The sequence below is a fragment of the Colossoma macropomum genome, unplaced genomic scaffold, assembly GCF_904425465.1.
Source record: "Colossoma macropomum unplaced genomic scaffold, Colossoma_macropomum, whole genome shotgun sequence".
In the NCBI taxonomy this organism is placed as follows: Eukaryota; Metazoa; Chordata; class Actinopteri; order Characiformes; family Serrasalmidae; genus Colossoma; species Colossoma macropomum.
This window is the reverse complement of record NW_023494788.1, coordinates 32,464,234-32,484,457: the sequence shown is the minus strand read 5'-3', so window position 1 is coordinate 32,484,457 and position 20,224 is coordinate 32,464,234. Positions and strand designations below refer to the sequence as shown.

Below are 20,224 nucleotides of genomic sequence, written 5' to 3'. Positions count from 1 at the left end.
AAGAGGGGCCACGTCCCAACCAAAATACGCTAATGCATCTCCTTGCGGGCCGGACATAGCCTGGCTGTGGTCGTTATTCTCAAGCTCGGCTCAAACTCAACTCACGCATCGCAGGCTAATAAAGACTGTGTTTGATCTCGAACACAAAATAAAAGCAGAGACAAATAACAAAGAATCTACACACAAATCATCCAGTTGTAACAGCAAGGCATGAGCTAACTATATTCCTCTGATACTCAAATGGTCTTTTTGAGCCAAAACATGAGAAAAAAAAAAACAAAGAGATTCTCTCTCTCTCTCTCTCTCTCTCTCTCTCTCTCTCTCTGGTTCCTCTGGAGTTATATGTATAGTGTTAATTAGCTCTGGGGAAAGCATAGCTTTACATTCACTCCAGTTGAAGAAAGAAAAAACAAAAACAAATCCATGCATTTCATTAAGATGTGAAAGCTTTCAAGGGCAAATGTTAACCCCAAAACGAATGCAATACGAGCTCGGTGAGAATGAAGCGGAGCCCTCTGAGGCTTCCTCGGGCGGGAATGTGATGAGAAATTGCAGCACAGCTCAGTGAACACAGTGGCAAAACATTGAGATGCAGAGAGGAGACACATACAGCGGCGGCTTCATTTGTAGCAGATAAACGCAATGTTCCAAACTATCTGGGCAGCGCATCAGCTGGCAATAGGACGGGGTGGGGGAAAGACTGATTCAGCAAGAGGATCAATGCCTGTGACTCAAATGAATCTTCAAAAAATAAATAAGTAAATAAATAAATAACTCCTGGTTAACTAAAAGATAAGCCTTTCATTTTTCTCCCATATTTTCGGCTCATTACAAACGCTCCAACAGTAAGATATGAAAATCAAATGGTACATGGTTTTCACTTGCTCCTCAAGATTGATTACTTTTGTCCAGCTTGCTGGATGGATGTAATGAATTTTTTAAGGTCTCTGACTGAACGCAAAAAGGGATGCACTAAAGGTTCTACCTTGGGCCACTAATCTAGGTCTACAACCAAGGGACCTGTGCCTACAGAGCATCATCCATCAGCTAACCTTGAGCTTAGGGGGTTCAAGTATAGTGGAGGCTTCTTCAGACGTGCACAGGTCAGGGTTGTTGGGGGAGGAAACCATTTTCATGGCCAGCAAACCTCAAAGGGAGTGTGTGTGAGCCCATCAAATTAACTTTAACATGATAAGAGCTAGCCCTCTGAAATGAAAATGACTTGATGCAGAGCCACACGGGATCTGCTGCTGGCGAAAGGAGGTTGGACTGATTTGTTCAGGTGCATTGTGACATGCATATCTCCCTTCATTAAAGTTTAAAGTATCTCTCCATGCTTTTAACAAGAACAGATATTTGTAAACATTATTTGTTTATTTTTTGGTTGCTTTAAAAGCCCTGCATAGTACATATTATCGTCTTATCAAAATGATGTGACTTCATTTTTTCCTTTACATTCTTTAACAAATGGAACTATGGAGGAATTAAAAAGTAATAGAATTCGAGTTTAACGGTTTTATTAGTCGTGTAATGCAGTATTCCATAGGGCATCATGTTCCTCAGGCTCAGCCAGGATTCTGGATTTTCTATCAAAAATTCTGAATATGATGTGTTATCATTCGTCGAAGTTCTCTCACCACAATACTCAGCATGCATTACTCAAATATGCCATACAACCACTGGGAATCCCTGTGGGGTCAACCAATTATAACTGAAAGCTGAGCTACTGGTCTATATTCTAATAAATACAATCAAGCTAGCTAGTGTAGCTCTTACCTTGGTCGCCAAACAAAATTGTAAAGAAAACAGCGCTTCTATCTTTAGATAGAAACTGGGGTAAAGAACTGAGGCAGCCAGGTAGCTTCCTGTATCTTTTATATAGTGATATGAAACATGGTAGCGCACAGAAAATTTGCACCGTAACTCCTCCACTGAAGAATTTAAACAAGTCAAAAGGGATGTCACCAAAATGTCCAAATGCATTGCTGCCTGAATGTCAGGTTTAACAGGGTTAAAAGCCTCCCTACCACTTTAAATATTTTGGACATACAAGGTTTCATTATGACCTCAGGTATATCAACCCCTTTGTTTAATTGCACAAACTTTCCCTTGCTTGAAGAACTAAAGTATCAATGAGTGTTTTTGCAGTTGTACCATAAAAACATATCTTGTGAAGCATCTAAAGGACAGAACTCTAACGAAAGAGAACAAGTGTAGTTGTGAGGCTAAGGTCCCGCTGTGTCAGTAAACACAGATGCAAGATTTCTCAGAAATAAATAAATAAATCAACTAGTTAGGCAATCCCTATATATATGTAGAGCTGTGCTCACTAACCATTACAGCATTACAGATAGGGCACTTTGGGACTAAATACTGCCAACAAAATCTCTCTGCGGGAACTCATTTTTAGCCTAGGACTATAGGCTTATTCAGTGTCCACAAAACCATGCCTAAGGGTTTTTAAATTGGTCTTATCTGGACCTGTTCCAAAGCATTAATGGCCCTGAGCATAAGAATTAAACAAATAAGCTGTTGCAGAAAGGTTTTTTTCCCTCTAGCCAGAGAACTCTTGGAGAAACAGGGGTTGCTGGTACTTCAGTGGGATAAATTTGTTATAACAATCAGGCCATAAGCCTTTGTATTCTGACAACCAATGTTTCAGACGTTGCCTAGGGAAAGAATGGAGCTGCAAATAAAAAATAATCTTGAGTGAGCAGTGAGAGAGACGGCTGTTACAGGACTAGAGAAGAGCACAGACTATTAGCATTATAGAGGTCACACACCATATGTGTGCGTCCCTCTAGAGGACCACTCTGAATCCTGTAAAGGCCGACCTCCTAACACCGGCATGTCTCGAGCCCTCTTAATTAGCTCATTTTAAGTACCACAGCAGCTGATAAGAGTCTACAGCAGTAGGTAATCAATGGCAATTCATGCCTATCAATTAAACTATTTAATTAAGCTCAATTAAGCTTTGGCTGCCTAATTCAACCAAGAAGATGTTTGGGGTTTTTGCATAGGGTTACATGTAGCTAAATGCACTGTATGTCATTTCCTAAGTGCTCCAGCTCAAAATGCAAATAGGGCTTCCAAGTGACGCAACTGTCTAAGTGTTGGCCCTATCATCAGGAGATCGCGTTTTTTCAACATGAAATTCACATTTTTGTCCTCATCAGTTAACTTCTTTCTTTTCCATTTTTAACATGGTTTCACAATACAGTTGCATTTATCTTGATTTGTAAAACGAACAGCCAAAACATTCCAAAGATTATTATTTAGTTTGTGTCACAAAAAACTCAACATGTAAATGTATAGATGAATGAATAGAAATACAGGTCACACAGGGCACCTTTGTGTTTTTCATTTTTAACAGCAACATCTAGTATTTTATCTTGTGTAATACATAAAATTCACAAACACACACACACACATAAATTGATTCAGCACAACCTCATCTAATGAGATGTCATCTAATGAGAAAAAAGGGAAATTAAAGATTCAAAAACATGTCTAAATAGTCACTCATCAGCACGTCAACAACAAAGATGGTGGAAACGGATCTACACACAGAACAGCAGAACAAGCAATACACCAGGCAGCAGAACCCTTATCCATTGTTTCTACAAATGTACAAGGTAGTTTGTTGACAGCAGGAAACAGTCCACATTAACAGATCTGGCATGCTAGTTAGTACAATATCTGGGCAAAAGCCTATGACTTGAGAAGCAGAATTACTCTAAGGACAGCATGAAATTTCATCCTGCCAGTGAAACGACACTCTGACAAATGTAATAGGACCTTTATTTTTAAGTATAGACTGAAACATCATAGAGAGAAACATGATGCAGTGAATCTATGTGATTCACATGTGTATGTCAGTTCTATATCAATACAATATTTTACAATATATTATATTAGGCAGTAATTGCTTTGATGTACACATTTGAATCAAGTCAGTTCAATGCTTTTAAATAGCCCCTGGTCAAACTACAGATTTTGTTGATTTTCTACATGAAATATGTCATTTTCCTTCAAATTTTAGCGGACTATTTCTACTTGTTTACTGAGTTTATTTACTTGCCTGGAAAAAATAAAACATAAAATATAAAAGGTGCCATAAATTTTGCACAGGCCATATTTTATGTTAAATACAGGAAATAGTGCTTGTACATTAAAATGTGCACAAGTGTGTTCTGAAAACACTTCTGCGCACTTTTCACTGAAAAAAGAAATGCACTGAATTCACTTCATTCAATGTCTACAACATCACATGACTAAAATAAAGAACAAACACAATTACTGCAGAAAGTAAACTGACAACGACAAACGACAAAACTGCATTGAAATATTTTATTAATGTGGAAAGGACTTGCACATATAAATCACATATATTTAGTGTGTAATTTAATGTAGTGCTGTGAGGTAAATAAAGCAATCCAAGTAAGTGCACTGGTGCGGTGTTTGAAAGCTGCAGCTACACCTATACCAGACTCATTCTACTAGTCAGTTGCCTCTTACTTCCAATATAGCTATTTATTTCATTCATGTTATTTCAAAAGGTGACTGATTTTTCATTTAAAAATTACAAATGCCATTTTCACCCACTAAATAATTTTATTTATACATGATGGATGAATTCCATGCCAATGAAAAATTAGATATTTTACATTAACCACTGATAATATACATAATATAGCATTTTGGCAGAAGAATCAATGAGCTCATCATGTTTTATTTGTGCAAATAATTACAGCAACAATATTTGTTATATTCACAATTACTAAATTAAATATGATCTAATACCACAACACAGCGACATTTTTGGAAAACACTGAGATACTGAATTCTATCAATACCTGCACTTGTTTGCTTGCATCAGAAAGATGGTGACTTGGTGATGGTCATCTGTCTTGTAGAAAAAGACTTACCTCTGGGGTTGTTGAGTGAAGCTCCTGTGGCTTTTCCGCCCTCTCCGCAGTGGCTCTGGTCAAACGGCAGGCACTGCTCCCCTGTGCCTGCAACCACCTCCATGTTCTTGGCCGGATCTTTGGGCTCACTCAAGGTCTTCAGCCTGTACACCCTCCGGCTACTCGTGTCCGACAGGTACAGAGCCTCGTTCACTGGGTCCATGGCCAGGTAGTACTTATGGGCTGGGCTGGTGCTGTAGAAGCACATTTAAACCACTTAATCCTTATATAATAAAACATACTTATCGTAAGCCACTTATCATCAGTCACAACAAGAACTCATAACTAACTGAAACAAGAGGAGAAATTCAGTCAAAAGTGCAGATTATTGATACCATATTTGTGAGTAGTATAGAAAATGTTCAGATGAAAAGTTATAGTTGTGTGTAGTCTTGTTTTATAGATAAAAAATGTTGGGATGTTTTTATCATAGTCAGACACTGAAACAACAAAAAAAAGTCAAAAGTGCATACTTGATTTTGTACACACAAATGTAAACTCAATGTAACTGTAATTCATTGCATTTATAACAATGTATAGTACTGTGTAAAGTTTATTAAATTTCCAGTCAAAACAACCAATAAGTTATTCATTTTTCAGTGTCAGGAAAAAATGCTAAAAATATTTAACCAAACATTATGCAGAAACCACAATAACTAAACATAATATAAAACATTTCAGTATTTATTATGTATTTATTATTTATTATTCACCTTTAGCCTTTATTACAGCTCCCATTCAGTTTGTCAAAGAAATCTGCAGGATGTTTTTCCACACCTGTAAAGTTCAGTCTTAGAAGTTGGTTGCATTTTCTGCTTCTCACAATCCAAGTAATCCCAAACACATTCAACAATGTTGAGGGTCTTCTTGACAGCAACACATGCTTTCAGACCTATAGCGTTGAGTTGGCTTCACACGGTGGAAGGATGGACAGAAACATCTGTAGACTTTTTTTTAGATCTGAAGCAAAAGTGGAGCTTGATTTTCTCATATCTCTTAAAGATGAAAGCTTTAAGTTCTTTTTTTATTTGATGGTGACAGTTTTGATGGTCTACTTGGTCTAGCACAGTTATTAGGAGTCCCAGTTTCCTTATATTTTTAAAGAATTTTTGAACAAGTGGAATATTGTATAACTAATCACCCCAGAAAGATCTTGTTTAGCCAATTTAGATGCACATGAGAAAGAAATTTGTAAGGCGACTAAGGTGTGTTTCAGTAGTTGCTTGTGTGCATGTAAGTCAGTGACTCCTTTGGGAACATCTTTTGTTTGGGAAGACACAGCTGTAACTTGTTGGTTTTAAGATTGGAAGGACGTAGTTAGTAGCAGCATTTTAGTGTATATTGCAGTATAGTGGCAGCAGAGTGCACAAAACCAAAGAGTGGACAAATTAAATACTGATAGATTTGATATTACACTTACTGACTGAGGCTTGTATGTAATTTTCTGTTTTGTTTCTGACACTGAAAAATGACTTGTACTTAATAGCCACTTTGCTGGAAATTGAATAAACAAAAATGTTCTCTGATTATTGCACAGCAATGTACTTTACTTATTAACTAATGTATCGCAATGTAATTTGTTTATTTATTAACAAAAGAATGGCAAAAACAACACTAAGCGCTAAAATGATGTGCCTACTGTTGTCAAGTTACTGTTGAGCATACAGAATTGTTTTGCTTTAAGATCATAACCATGTTTTACATTTTTACCATGCTTTTGTCACTTGTTGACAATGAAACAAACAGAAAAAGACTTAAACCAATCAATACTGAATGTAAACTCACCATGTAATTAAAACTCATTCGAATAATCATGTAACATAAATCAAATGTATAGCAAAAGAACAATTATAACAGTAGATGAAAGGGTCAAAACTCATCACTTACAACAAATGAGAAGCTTTTGCACTGGATGAGAGAAAAGCATTAGTGGTAATTCTACAACTGATCAATCGACAAACTCCAAGTCAGTGTCCATGATCAAATATTTAGCGGTCTAGATGTAACACACACCACGTTTAGACCACAGCAGTTGGCCACATGCTAATCTCACGTCCTTTGTAATACTGAAGCCGATATTTTACATAATTCAGTGTAAGTTACACCAGTATAAACACAGCGATATTCAGTGGCAAACTGTGGTTTTCTTCTGATTTCATTAAAGTTGTATTGGAGCACTGCATGCCGACTGAGATGAAGACTGCACCCCAGTGTGACGGCTCGGAGCATTTAGTCATTCCACAGACTCATTTAAAAATCATCCCTTGCTCCCGGAGCTTTTGAAAGAGGGGGTAAATACAGGCACTGCCAACACAAAAAAATGAATTAACTCACCACTGCTTATATATTCATTGGATTTCCATGTTTTCCATCTAACCGTGGTCTATGGGTACTAATGCAAGCATCTAATTAGACTATCAAGCCTCTGAGGTGCAGGCGGACGCAATCAAACAAAATGGCATGGTCAAGAATAAACAAGATAATTAAAAACACATCCAGAACAGTCAGGGTATGACCGTTTAAACAAATCTGGGACCAACTCCCTACTGGAAAACCACCACTGTCACTTATCACAGAAAAAGAGTGGTGCGTGACAGGAAAAAAAAAGCTTCAATTTCATAGTTGTTTTGTTTCCTGGCAGAAAAACACTACTCTCAGTTCTGGCATTAGGTACAGGCAAGAGCCTACACATTCACCAGAAGAGCATTACTCGGAGTAGCGGAAACACGTATTGTCTTTCCTTGTTTATTGTTCCGAAAGTGTAGAATGGCAAGCACTTGGGCCTCCCACAAGCAGAGCAAAAAGCTTTGAAAGCTGCATAAGTGTTAATAATTAATAAAGGTTTTATTTACTTGAGAAACAAAATATACATGGAATAAAAGAGACGAAAAGTCAATGAACTGTAAATTGCCAGACGCATGAGATAAGCCAGGAGATTTGGGAGAGGTGAACCTTTATTGAAAGCTCCAAGCAGATCAGAAAGGGCAACTTGCAGGCATTGCAGCACATGAGCAAAAAAAAAAGGAGGTCAGCAGGCGAACTAAGAGTCTCCCCCTCCCACTGATGCCTTGTGCCAAACACAAGCACAAAAGCAAGGCCGAGAAAGAAATGAAAAGAAAAAAAGAGCCCATACATCGCAACTGCTCATTATTGCTCTGCTTAATATTCCTCCTTCATCTCCTTGACATTTCAAAAAAGCCTTCCTGGCCACCATCCAGCCATGTACTGTAAAAGTGACTGTAAAAGAATCCCAGAGGGCGCTTCTCACCACCTGTCACAGCTTTCAGAAATATCAGCTGCAACGGAACCGCCGGGGCCTGCATGAATGGATAAAAGCAGATAAGCAAAAAAATGTGAAAGCATCAAGGTTTTTCGGTTGAAGAGGAAGCAGAAGAAGCAGAAGAAAATGGCCAGCATTCAAAAGCAAAAGCTGCTTCTGTAAATATCTTCTCATATGGGGAACTGTAATTAGGCAAACCTCTCCCTCTCCTGTCGCCATCTCACAAACATCAGAGCTGCAGTGGACGTCTGCTAAGGGACGTGCAGCTGTTGTTATCTGCCGGAAGACTGTCTGCTGCCGTATGTTAACGTTCGCCGCCATGCCGGGACAATCCTTTCCAAACGCAGCAGCAGACAGCCAGGACATGTCAGTGATATCAGGTGCACTCCTGACATTTTCCACACTCCGTGATGACATCGGCTTTAAATCTTCCCCCCACCTCCTGCTCTCAAAGGTGACTCAATAAAAGCTGAGTATTGACTGACAACGCACATCTAGCTAATCCTGTGGCTGACAGTGCAGCAAAGGAAGACACACTTCGGAGGGTTACTAGATGTTGTCTGAGGCAGAGTTAGAGCACGTTTACTCTGGATAGAAGGTGGACAACTACGAGCATGCAGACAGGCAACCTTGGGAAGGTTATTTCTGTAATGTTATCTGTTACAGTTTAAAATTGTGTAATGCATTCCCATTGATTTTTGAATAACTCTGCATCTGAAATTCATGTAGAATTAAGAAATAGTGTCAGATGTATCTGTAACCAATAAAGCCCATCAAATGTTCTATTCCTCTGTTAAATGTTCTTTTTCTAGCATGGGCTGGTATGTTTATTGTTACCTTCAACAGGTTTTTTATAAATGCATAAATATATACACCAGAGACCACTCATCATATTAAATTTCCAGTCATTTTTTTCTGGTCAAGTCATTCATTTTATTTTTCAGGAGATGTTTCTGAGGAGATTAGACGCAAAATAATCCACTTGTATAGGTAAGGAAAATTAAGTGAAAAAACTCCAAAACTGGAGTTCAAAATCGATTAAAAGACTTAAAGAAAATGGGACTCCCAACAATTGTGCAAGACCTGCTAGACCACCAAAACTGTTACAATCAGATAAACAGCACTTAAGAGAAAATTAAGCTCCACTCTTGCTTCAATTCACAGCTGTTTCTGTTCATCCTTCCGCAGTGAAAAGACAACTCAATGCTATGGGTCTTAAAGAATGTGCAGTTGTCAAGAACCCATTTCTGAAAAGAAAATGTGCAAACAAACAAATTGAAGGTGTTCTCACAACAACTGACTGGCCACACCAGAGCACAGACCTCAAGATCATTGTATGTGTTGGGATTACTTGGATGGTGAGAAACAGAAAATGCAACCACATTCTAAGACTGCACTTTGAGGAGCATAGAAAAATATCCCTGCAGATTCCTGTGAAAAACTGAAAGCAAGTCTCCCGAAAATAATGGAAGCTGTAATAAAGGCAAAGGGTGGACACAGTAAATGCTGAAAATGTGATATTACATATAGTTGTAATGCAACATTAAATGTTTTCTGTTTTTTTATCCTAACACTTGAATTACACGTATTTAATAACTTATTAAAAGACTAACATAAATTAAGTGTTGTATGTGTGTGTGTATGTGTGTGTTTGTGTGTGTATATATAAATATATATATATATTTTTTTTTACTTATACCTAAACAACCACACACATGACTGATGCATACTGATAACATATTAAAACATTTGAGAGTTAACAACTGAATTACAAAGGATAATGTTAATTATTCATATTGATTCAACTTGTTTATTAATAGAATTAATAGAATTAATAAACAAGGTCCTATTTGCTTTGCCTGAACTGTATCCAAGTTCAAACAAGTGAATTTAGGAAAGTAACAGTGAAGAAAAATAAAGTATGCTAGTATGGGTGTGAAAACGACACTGCTGCCAATAACTGTCAGTGACACTGCCTGTGGTTATTTAGAGGTGATTTGGTTGGCTGTGTATTCTTTGGGGAAAAGTTGAGAGTGGTGATGAAATCCTACCTGTGTCTTGTGTCCCTGTTCCTGATGGATAGACATTATGAGGAGAGAAAAGAGGACAAAGTTTATCTTCAGAACATATTCTCATAAAGTCAACAATATACAGTGTCCATTCAAATGCATCACACTATTGTTAGAATGTGGCTGATTTACTGATTTATGGCAAGGAGAGGATTTTTTGACATCACTGCAGCGACTTCAGCTTGAGTTTATATTGTGTTTCCGATGAATCATCTTTATACCTTTGGGCACAATGTCATCTCAAGTTATTTGTGCTTTTGTCTTTGCCTGTACTCCTCTCTGCAGTGACAAATGTTGTAAAACACGCAAGAGCATCTTCTCCCCGCAAGCAATTAACAATTAACAAAGAGGTGACAGAGCAAAAGCAAAAAGGGGGCCAAGGACGACTTTAAATCAGAAAGCATCAGAGAGCCTTAGTCATCTGACATTTTCTCAGAGGGGGTGTCGGGGGGAGAGGTGTGGAAGTAACAAGAAACAGGAGTAACTTTACTTGGATGGTCCTCTGCAGGTACTTTGCAGGTATTAATTAAATTGGGACACTTTTAAAGGGGCACTCCAGTCAGAATGAAAAATTTAACCACTGCATTAGTTGTAAACACGCCTACTTGCACTCCTGTTCAGAGTGAGACTTTCTAATTTGAAAACTTCGAAAACCCCCAATGATGTATTTTACAGCTGGGAGGAACTTTTGGTGGAGGGGGTGATAGGGAGTTGGAGGGGGGCTATTTGATTTTTTTTTCTAATGTGGAGGAAATCCAGAGAGCAAACGTTACTGCTAAGAAGCCGAATATCACATCTGTATTTCTTCGACTTTTTTTATTGCTTTCTTTAATTTTGTCAAATTGACATTTTGCTGAGGGATACAATGCTGCTCTACGGAATATTACCTAAAATGACAAATAACATATTAAGTGCTAGTTTTGGGCCAGAACGCCCCTTTAAGGCTAATGTAGTGTTATAATTGTATTTCTCATCTTATATGCTTAATTTTCAGTGAGTTTTCATTTCCTGGTCACATTTCTTAAACAGAAATAAAATTAATAAAATCATTTTTATTTGAGTTCCTGATATCTGGTAGCTATTTTTGTTTTTTTATTAGTTCTCTTCCTAGGAAAACATTCTTTTTGTGTTATAACATTTTATTCTTATCCTTATTGTTAGCTTAGAATACATTTTACAGGTCTGGGCTGATAAAGACCTGCATCTGAGTAAGAAACCATTCATGCTTCAAAAGTGAGTATTTTTCTGATGTCGCAAATTCGTTTCAATATAAGAGCCACTTGTTTTCAGTGCTTAATCAACACTAACATCAGTAAATGTCTGAGTTACTAATATATTGATCAGGCTTAACTATTAGCATCACCTGTCCATAAGCACCTTATCCACTGCTAATAACTGAGTTAGTACAAACATTAGTACAAAATCTACAGAGGACTATCCAATTAAAGTGGGTCTTAAAAAAGTTTTTACTTGAGCTCCAGGATGTTGTAGGTGTAGCCACTAGGAAGGATCCTGCGCACGAAGTTGAAGTCACCCACATAGATGCTGCCATCAGAACCACAGGCCAAGGCCACAGGGGCGAAGAGCTTGCCCTCCAAGGCCGGGCCGCTGCAGCCCGCACAGGGAATGGTTCGGTAGTAGCCATTTCCCATCACCGTGCTGATGACTGGAGGCTGCTGGGAGATGAAGATGTTCTCTCCATTTCCTTTGTGCAAGATACCTGGATACAGAGTAGTGGAGGAGGCACTGAGATGTTTGGCATGTAAAATCTTTTGAAATTCTTTGCTTGAGATGTTTGAACTGAGTGTCTCCCTGGTGACCCATTCTGAGAATTTAGCGTTGGCCCCTTAAACTCATTTAACCTCTTTCTGCAGCCCCTCTTGTGGCCATTCTACCAGTGGAATGGAAACTGACTCAGATATTTTTAATTAATATAATCAAATATAACATTTTTTTCCTCTTCACTCTGTTATTATATTAATGTGGACACTGGTGGCTCTCTGTGTGTGAATGTTGTGACTATGCTGAGCTGCTACTAAGCAATGAGGGGTTAAAGGGGAGAACCCCATGCTGTGAAAACTGTTCACACCTTTCCACAAGACAGCTGTGCTGTGACGAAACTAAGAGCTTTATTCATTTAAAAAAATCAATTACAATGGCAATAATAAAAAATAGAACTTAAATCCAATAAAACTGTTAAAAATTTGAAGATAAATATCCAGTTCACTTCTAGTTTTGTGTAATATGTGATATGGACTTTAATTTGCCATCAGAGGAGTTCGGTGTGTGTAGAATTGATGCTTTCTGTGTGCTGCCTTGTTTTCTATCACTGTTTAAAAGATGCACGAGTAGATGCACTCTGATTTTTACCAAGTGAACATGCAAGCTAATTTAGAGCAAAATTCTGAACAGTAAGCTCTTTTTATTGTTTTGTTCATTCAGAGTAAATATGAAGCACACGGAGCCCTGCTGGTGACATCCTGTATTAACAAAAATAATGTGTGGCCACGATTTAGTAAGGTGTGGGAACGAGATCCTAATGAGTGGCCAAGATCTTGTAAGGCATGATCTTGTTTCCACGCCTCACTTAGTCATGGCTACGCATGAGGATCTCGTTCGCACGCCTTACTAAGTCATGGCCATGCATTAAGATCTCATTCCCATGCGTAAATAAGGCATGGCCAAGCATTATTTTTATTTGTGTGGGATGTCACCAGCAGGGCTCTGTAGAAGCATGAGTGATATGTGACACATTCCTATTTGTGTGGTTTCTTTTTCAAAAAGTTAGTTTGTGAGACAAACAAATATTTACTTATTTTAAATATTTATTTAAGTTTTTGGCTTTGTGAGATCATGTTCTTTACATATCAAATAAACGCAATAACAGCACTGAGAAATCACATGATTAACGGAGAAGAGTTGATTAAATGAAAGTAGTTGCTACATCAGTCTTAAAGGCATAAAAAAATACTTTTTAGCCCAATCTCTACATGCTGTAGTGTTTGTCAATTAAAACAGAAAATAATGTTGATGCATTTCCCTGTACTTAATAAAAGAACAGAGAGCCACTTCTAATAAAAGCCAATATGCAGCAAAAAGCTGCTGACGCACTTGCTGATTGGCTTTCATTATTAGTGTGTTTTGAATCATGTTTTCTGTCCTCTTCTAAGCACAAATTATCATCCATTACAAATGACCTTAGGGTGCAGATGCAGCAGTTAGAGATTAGGTGAACAAAGTTGGATTATCCCTCCAACCTCTGTGCCAAATAAAACTGGGCATTGCACAGCAATGCATTTTTTGTAGCAAATAAACATTTTGCTGTTTAAAATGGCTTTGATAGTGACTATTAAACCTCACATTTTCCTCTTGTTCAAGGAGGTTAGTCAATATCACATTTCACTTGCAGTTGTTTTGCCCACATTTAGCACATCTTTGGATGTGTTGTTTTCTATTATTATCAAGTCTGATGCTCTGACAACGCAGTATGAAATATCTGCTTTCTCCTCCACCATATGCTTCCTAAGTAAAGGGAGGAGATGTTTTAGCAGTTGAACATCTGTTCCGTGGTACTTTTTAATTGGTCAAATGCAAGTTAATGTAATCTATGCCACAATCTTTAATTTATAGTAAATTGGGAACTAATTCAAAATGTGTGGTGGTGACCCTGTGGTCAGAGAACTTGGCTTGGTTCAGGAAGTCGTGGGCTATAAGCCCAGCTGATGGTGCCCTTGAGCAAGGCACTTTACCACAAGTTGCTCCAGGTGGGACTGCCCCTGCAGTTAGCTCATGTAAGTTGCTTTGGGCAAGCGCTTCAGCTAAATGACAGCATGTAAATGTAAGGATAAGGGACTTTCCTGCAGTTGCCTAGCTGTTACTTTCAGCCTGCATGCTCTCTTTATTACTATGTGCCTTCCAGTTCTCTTTCTAGCTTTCAGTCAGACTGAATTTTATATGCACATTCATCTACAGTAATTTCCAACAGCCAAAGGTAGTCGCATAAACAGCAAGATTTTTTTAAGTTTTAAACTAAACCTTTTATATGGTCCTACAAAAAGCACATGTCGATAAAACTACTCAATAAAAAAAAAGCTTAACCTTTTGAGCCCTAGGCTGATTATTGGGTCATTAATCTTGGGATTTAGTAACTAATATGAATTATTTTGGACCTGTTACGAATTTAATATGTAAGTTGTGCTGTTATCAGAGTGAGAATTTTAAGTTTTATGGCTATGTGTGAGCAAGTGCAGTTTAAAGGTATAATGGCTATATTTGGCATATTGCTATATTTTCCCATTAGCACCTAGCACCTGCAATGGTGTGGTGCAACATGGGACATTACATTTAAAATCACAAGCACAGGCTATTTTATTCAGCATTTAATTCAGATGTTTCCTACATTCTCCCAGCTCTTGAAGATTACCTGAACATGATTAGGCAATTTTATTTTCTGACTTTTCATTTATTCTTTCCTTTCATCTGTGTTTCTGCCTCATCAAATCAACATAAAGTCCCAGCAGTTCTTATTAGTTTGGCCTGTATGTCTGTTTGCTGAGCAGCCATTACTGTAACACCTTGAGAGCTTTACATTTATTGAAATAAAGGACATAATGCATTGCTGTGTATGTTTTTTATAGTAGACTAAAATTTCTTTTTATTAAATTAAATTAATGAAAATGTCGCTAACATGGACGGCCAATGCTACTGAATGAAGAGCAGTTTGCGTTTACTACCGTTGAGACTGCAGCAAAGGCAAAAAACCTGTAGTTCTTAACTAAACCATGATATCTGACTGCTTTGCAAGTTTGTTATGTGGCAAGTTAGTTTTATTGTGACATACGCCATGAGCTAATAAGCTAATTGTCTCGTTATGCCCTGTTAAAATAGTATCATTCGATTTTTTTCAGCGGCACATATCACAAAAAAAATTCTGCATGTGTGTATTCACGCATAAGAAACATGCATAATAAAATAGCAGGCAACTCAAAGTCTATTCTCACTCGATTGCTCCTAAATCAAAATTCTGTTCACATGTGAGCATTTTGTTTGCACTGTAGAACTCTGGGTTATTATGAAACATGGTTTTGTTGACACTATTTATCACCTCACCTCAATATAAATAGGCAACTTCAGTCAATTACTAACTAAATACAACTAACAATTATTTTAGCCATAACAAATAAGAACAAACAACTCAGTCACGGTTACTAATTTTAAATGAAGCATCATATAATTAAGTCAATATAATGTCTGACAAAACTAATTTTATATAACGGATAGTTCTGGTTCTAAAACCTGATTGGCTGAAACACATTTAAGACCATTGTGGAATTGAAAATCACAGCTAATGTTAACAAACTACTACTGCTTGGCGAAAGAATTTATCTATTCTTTATTTATTTAATCTTTATTATTGTCTATTACTTGTATTTACCACTTGCCTTTGTGATATCTGACTACCGCTTTTTCTTAAATCTATTTTTTCACTACATTTGCTAGAGTTTCTAGGGTTTTATCATGTTTTAGGCTTATTATTGCACTATGATCACAAAAAACAAGGATCTCAGGGTTTAGGGGGTCCTCATAACAGTGATTAAGTTGCAAGATGATAATGCACATTTTATTCTCCTACTGGTCTCACTTAAAGTAAGAAACAGAGCCTGATGGACATATGAGAAATATAGAGTTTGTACAATGGCTCATTCCCACAAAACTGCCTCAAATCATGTCCATAAATATTTTACTGTCATAAGCATCATGCAGATAAACAATATTCATATCATTTAGTGGGCCAGTTGAAGATCTATATGGAACAGCAAAAGGTTTGTGGAGTTTTATTTATTTAATTTTTTTTCAAATATTTTACCACAGTTCTCATTACCGCAATATGTCCAAATTTGTTTCTTGTTAACAAAATTTATCATTTTTTGCTTTTTCTAGAAAAATGAGCTGGTATTATTCTTAACTGTTGAATCTCTGTACTCTAATGATTTCAAAAGGTTGTGGCACAAGTAAAACGAGGCTTATTATTTAGTCATTAGGATTACAAATAGGATTCTTAGGAATCTTAGGATAGAGTAATTATTTGGTAACTATTATGAGTTCAGTATGTAAGTTATGTAGTTGTCAGAGTGAGAATTTGAACTATAAGGATGTGACCCCATTTAACAAAAGTTTATGAGGCACAAGTAAAAAGAAAAACCTCAATGGCTGTCATTGTCTTGCGGTAATGAGATAAAACCGCAAAATACCATATTTACATATGACAGGACTGTGCAAAAGATTTAGGCAATTTGATCTTGACAGTAAGCATTTATTAACTCAGAAAAACACTAATATTATAATAATAACATATGAGTTGTAATTTCATGAATGTCTGTGTGTTTGTTTAACCATTTCCAAACCTCTCCACTATGAAGCCCAGAATTATTTGTAGTTATCATCCAATACTTGTTAAGTGAAGTGAAGTGTGTTGGTGATGGAATACGATGCCATATGATGGCTGGAGGTGTCCAGGAGAAATGCGTAACCAAGATTTGTTCTTCAAATTAGCTCACAAGATATGAACTATTTTTTTGAAAACAAGGAGTTCTTGGTACTTTTTTTACTGTATTTACAAATGTAAGCTCTTATTCTTGTGATATATGGTGTTCTTATGACCAAAAACACTATTTGTCTTGTTCATGAGAATAACCATTCCTTGTTGTGGTGCATGGTTGGTCTCCATCTTACCACTTTGCACATTCAGAACATGGTGTTTGTCCAAGGTCCATCCGCCCAAGTTGGAGCCCATCATCTCAAAGCCCTGGATTAGAGCGCTCCTTCTCTCCCATAAAACGAAGTCTGGGCAGGATTCATACTCGTATCCCACAGACACTGCACACACACACATGAGCAAGGCCATGTCAGATGGTGGTGCTGGCAAAGCAAAAGCTCAGAGTGCTCTGTAACACATCCAAACGTCATGCATCTTAATCAATGGACGCACGCAGAGCCTTGTGGCTGACATCTCAGCTCCTGACGTCTGCGCCTGCCAAACACGCCCATTATTGACAGCTTTGTGATTAATGCAATGATTAATGGAGTTTCAATGTGGCAGTAAACTTTAGCTCCTGCTGGAGTCCAAAACTGTAGGCTCAGTTCTACTCCCACCGTGGTGCCTCTGTTTGTCAGTTCACCACAGGCCCTTTTTGCAGAGGCAATTTTTTTTCCCGAAAGGTGACATAATGCATGTTTAATGATTTGATCACGGGTGTAATTGTTATGAATGGAAGTCTAGCGGAGAGCAACAGTAAGTAACTAGCCCATAACAGCTCTCATATGGCCCGATTCATCAACATCATAACAAAACAATAAGAGCCAAAAACCCATAGATGGGGGGGGGTGTAACCAAAATAAACTGCACTGGGAGAATACGGCACATAATGGTAAATTGAAAGTGAAAATACACCATAATGAGCCAAGGAGATGAATCAACATAGCTGAAAATGGGTGGTGGGGGCGGAAAAAAAAAATGTAGGTGTTTCCAAAAGCAGGCTAGTATCCGTTATGACTATGATGATTATCCGGCTGCTCATGTCCTCTGGAGAATTAGGTCGGTCTATAAGAGACATTTGCAAAATAATGGTGAGAAAGCCTCAGGGTGCGGCTGGAAAGGGACAGAGAGAGAGAGACAGAGAAAGAGAGAGAGAGAGATGAGAGGCAAAGACAAATGAGAGAGACTGACAGGAAGAGAGATAGAAAGAGAGGAATTAAGAGAGAGACAGACAGAGAGAGAGAGAGAGAGAGAGAGAGAGAGAGAGAGAGAGAGAATAAGAGAGAGAAAGCAAAGAAAGTAAGTGACAGGCTGCAAGAGGCCCTCTTGAACTTTGGCTGTGGGATTATATTGGATTTCTATGAACATGGCAGAAAAACCCCTTGAAGGACTTCAGACTAATTGAAGTGTGAGGTGCTGCTGCGCTCAGCTCAGGCCACTTGGCTGAGTGACACTGCACACACTCCACCCAAATATCAATTTTGAAGCAAAAGAAGATGGGTTAATTACATACTATAGGGCGGCATATCAAATTCATTCTGCAGGAGCAAACATAAAAGAACTGATGAGCAGAGCGATGCTAATCAAAGCGCTCTCCCAGCCGCGCTAACGCGACCCCGTGCTGCAATCAGGAGAGAGGCTTCTTAAAACACGAGCGAAAATGAGACACTTGCACCCAGCTCATTACAACACATGCTAAAGAGCCTAAGAAGAAGCAGTTGGCTATGAGGCGCTACTCAGAGCTCCGACACCAATTTTCCACTTGCGCTTCGGGCCAGGCTACAATGCACAGCCGCCATACCACAAATGAGATGCTTCTGCTTGTGGGTTGTGATACTGGGTTTCCCTGCGTGTCCAAAAGACAGAGATGAAAGATAACAAAAAGGCGCTCTAGTTTAAAGGTGCAGCTTCATTAGCACTTAATGCTCAGCAGGATCTGAAAGCTAAAGCCTGTAAGTATGACACAATATGAAAGAGTGCAGTCATTTTAAAAGCTCTACAATTGTAATATTGACTGCTACAATCAATAAATATTAGGATAATTAGTGAGTTATGACATTTACGCTATATAGATCATTCTATCAAACTACTTGAAAGTCACAGTTTAAAAGACATTTTGGACTTTTAACTGACTTGGACTGTAGATTAAAATCCTTTCCCCCTATACCTTAACTATATTTATTTTATTTAAATAAATCAAAAATAAATAAAAATATTCTAAAAAACATACGTAAAAAATAAAACAAAAATAATAGCTAAATAGTATCTGAATTAAAACCTTGGGTTTAAATAGATTGTAATATAATCCTTGTAATTATTGAAGATCTGAATACTGTTTTTTTTTATTGTTTTTTGACATGGGGCCACAGTTTGAGCTAATTCAGTAGAATGAACCATATACAACAGATGCAATCTCCTTAGACAAACAAAGGCATCAAAATGGGTCATACTGTGAAGCACTAGACTACACAAGCTCAAAGAATAGGATCACAGAGTGCTGAAGCCTGTACCTTGTAAACATCATCTGTCATTGATTGCAACACTCTGGAAGCAATGTCATCTGCTTATTGGGTTGCCATGGTCGAGCAGCTATGCACAAGCTTAACAGCACCAAACCTAAGTGCCGGAGTGGTGTAAAGCACACTGCCATTGGAATCTGGAGCACAAGCAACAGGTTCTCTGTAGTGACGGACCAGACTTCACCATCTGGCAGTCTGAGTTTGGTGGATTCACCATCTGACAGTCTGGTTTTGGTGTATGCCAGAATGCATAGTACCAACAGTAAAGTTTGATGGAGGAGGAATAATGGTCTGAGGCCGTTTCTAGACAACTGTGTGCCTTCAACTTTTTGGCTCCAGTCTTCAGAGTCGTTTCCTGCTTCAGCATGATAATGCCCCTGTGCACCAAGCAAGGTGCATAAAGAAATACTTTGCTGTTTTTGGTGTGGAAGAACTTAACTGGCCTGCACAGAGCCTTGACCTCAACTCTGTCCAAAACCTTTGGAATGCCGACTGCAAGCCAGACCTTATCACCTAACGCCAATGCTCAACCTCAACAATGCTCTTGTGGCTGAATAGAAGCAAATCTCCACAGCCACAAGAGTGGAGGCTGTTAAAGCAGCACAAAGGGACCAAACCCATATAAATGCCCATGAGATGTACAAGAAGGACATATGTGGATGTTAAGCTTGGGTGTCCATTTCGTCACATTATGTTCTGAATGCAGACTACTTTAAGCTTTTCATGCAGTGGTGAAAAATTGTCCTCAGACAACAAGGCATTTAAAAATAGACTTTGAAGGCCTCTTTTTTTTCCCACAGTCCCCTACGTATGTAAATGTAATAAATTGTGCAACAAACAATGTAATTAAGTAT

General features: G+C 38.0%; 1 protein-coding gene across 1 annotated transcript in view; it reads right to left on the bottom strand.

Moving 5' to 3' along the window:
* The window catches only part of LOC118807259 (teneurin-1-like), a 280,336-nt gene that overhangs the window by 45,407 nt on the left and 214,705 nt on the right, over positions 1-20,224 (bottom strand). Inside the window, exons 19-22 of the mRNA XM_036569223.1 lie at positions 17,049-17,192; positions 11,787-12,036; positions 10,299-10,319; positions 4,929-5,161 (exon numbers count right to left, since the gene is read on the bottom strand). Coding sequence (XP_036425116.1) covers positions 4,929-5,161; positions 10,299-10,319; positions 11,787-12,036; positions 17,049-17,192 — 648 coding nt within the window. The remainder of the gene's footprint in view (positions 1-4,928; positions 5,162-10,298; positions 10,320-11,786; positions 12,037-17,048; positions 17,193-20,224) is intronic.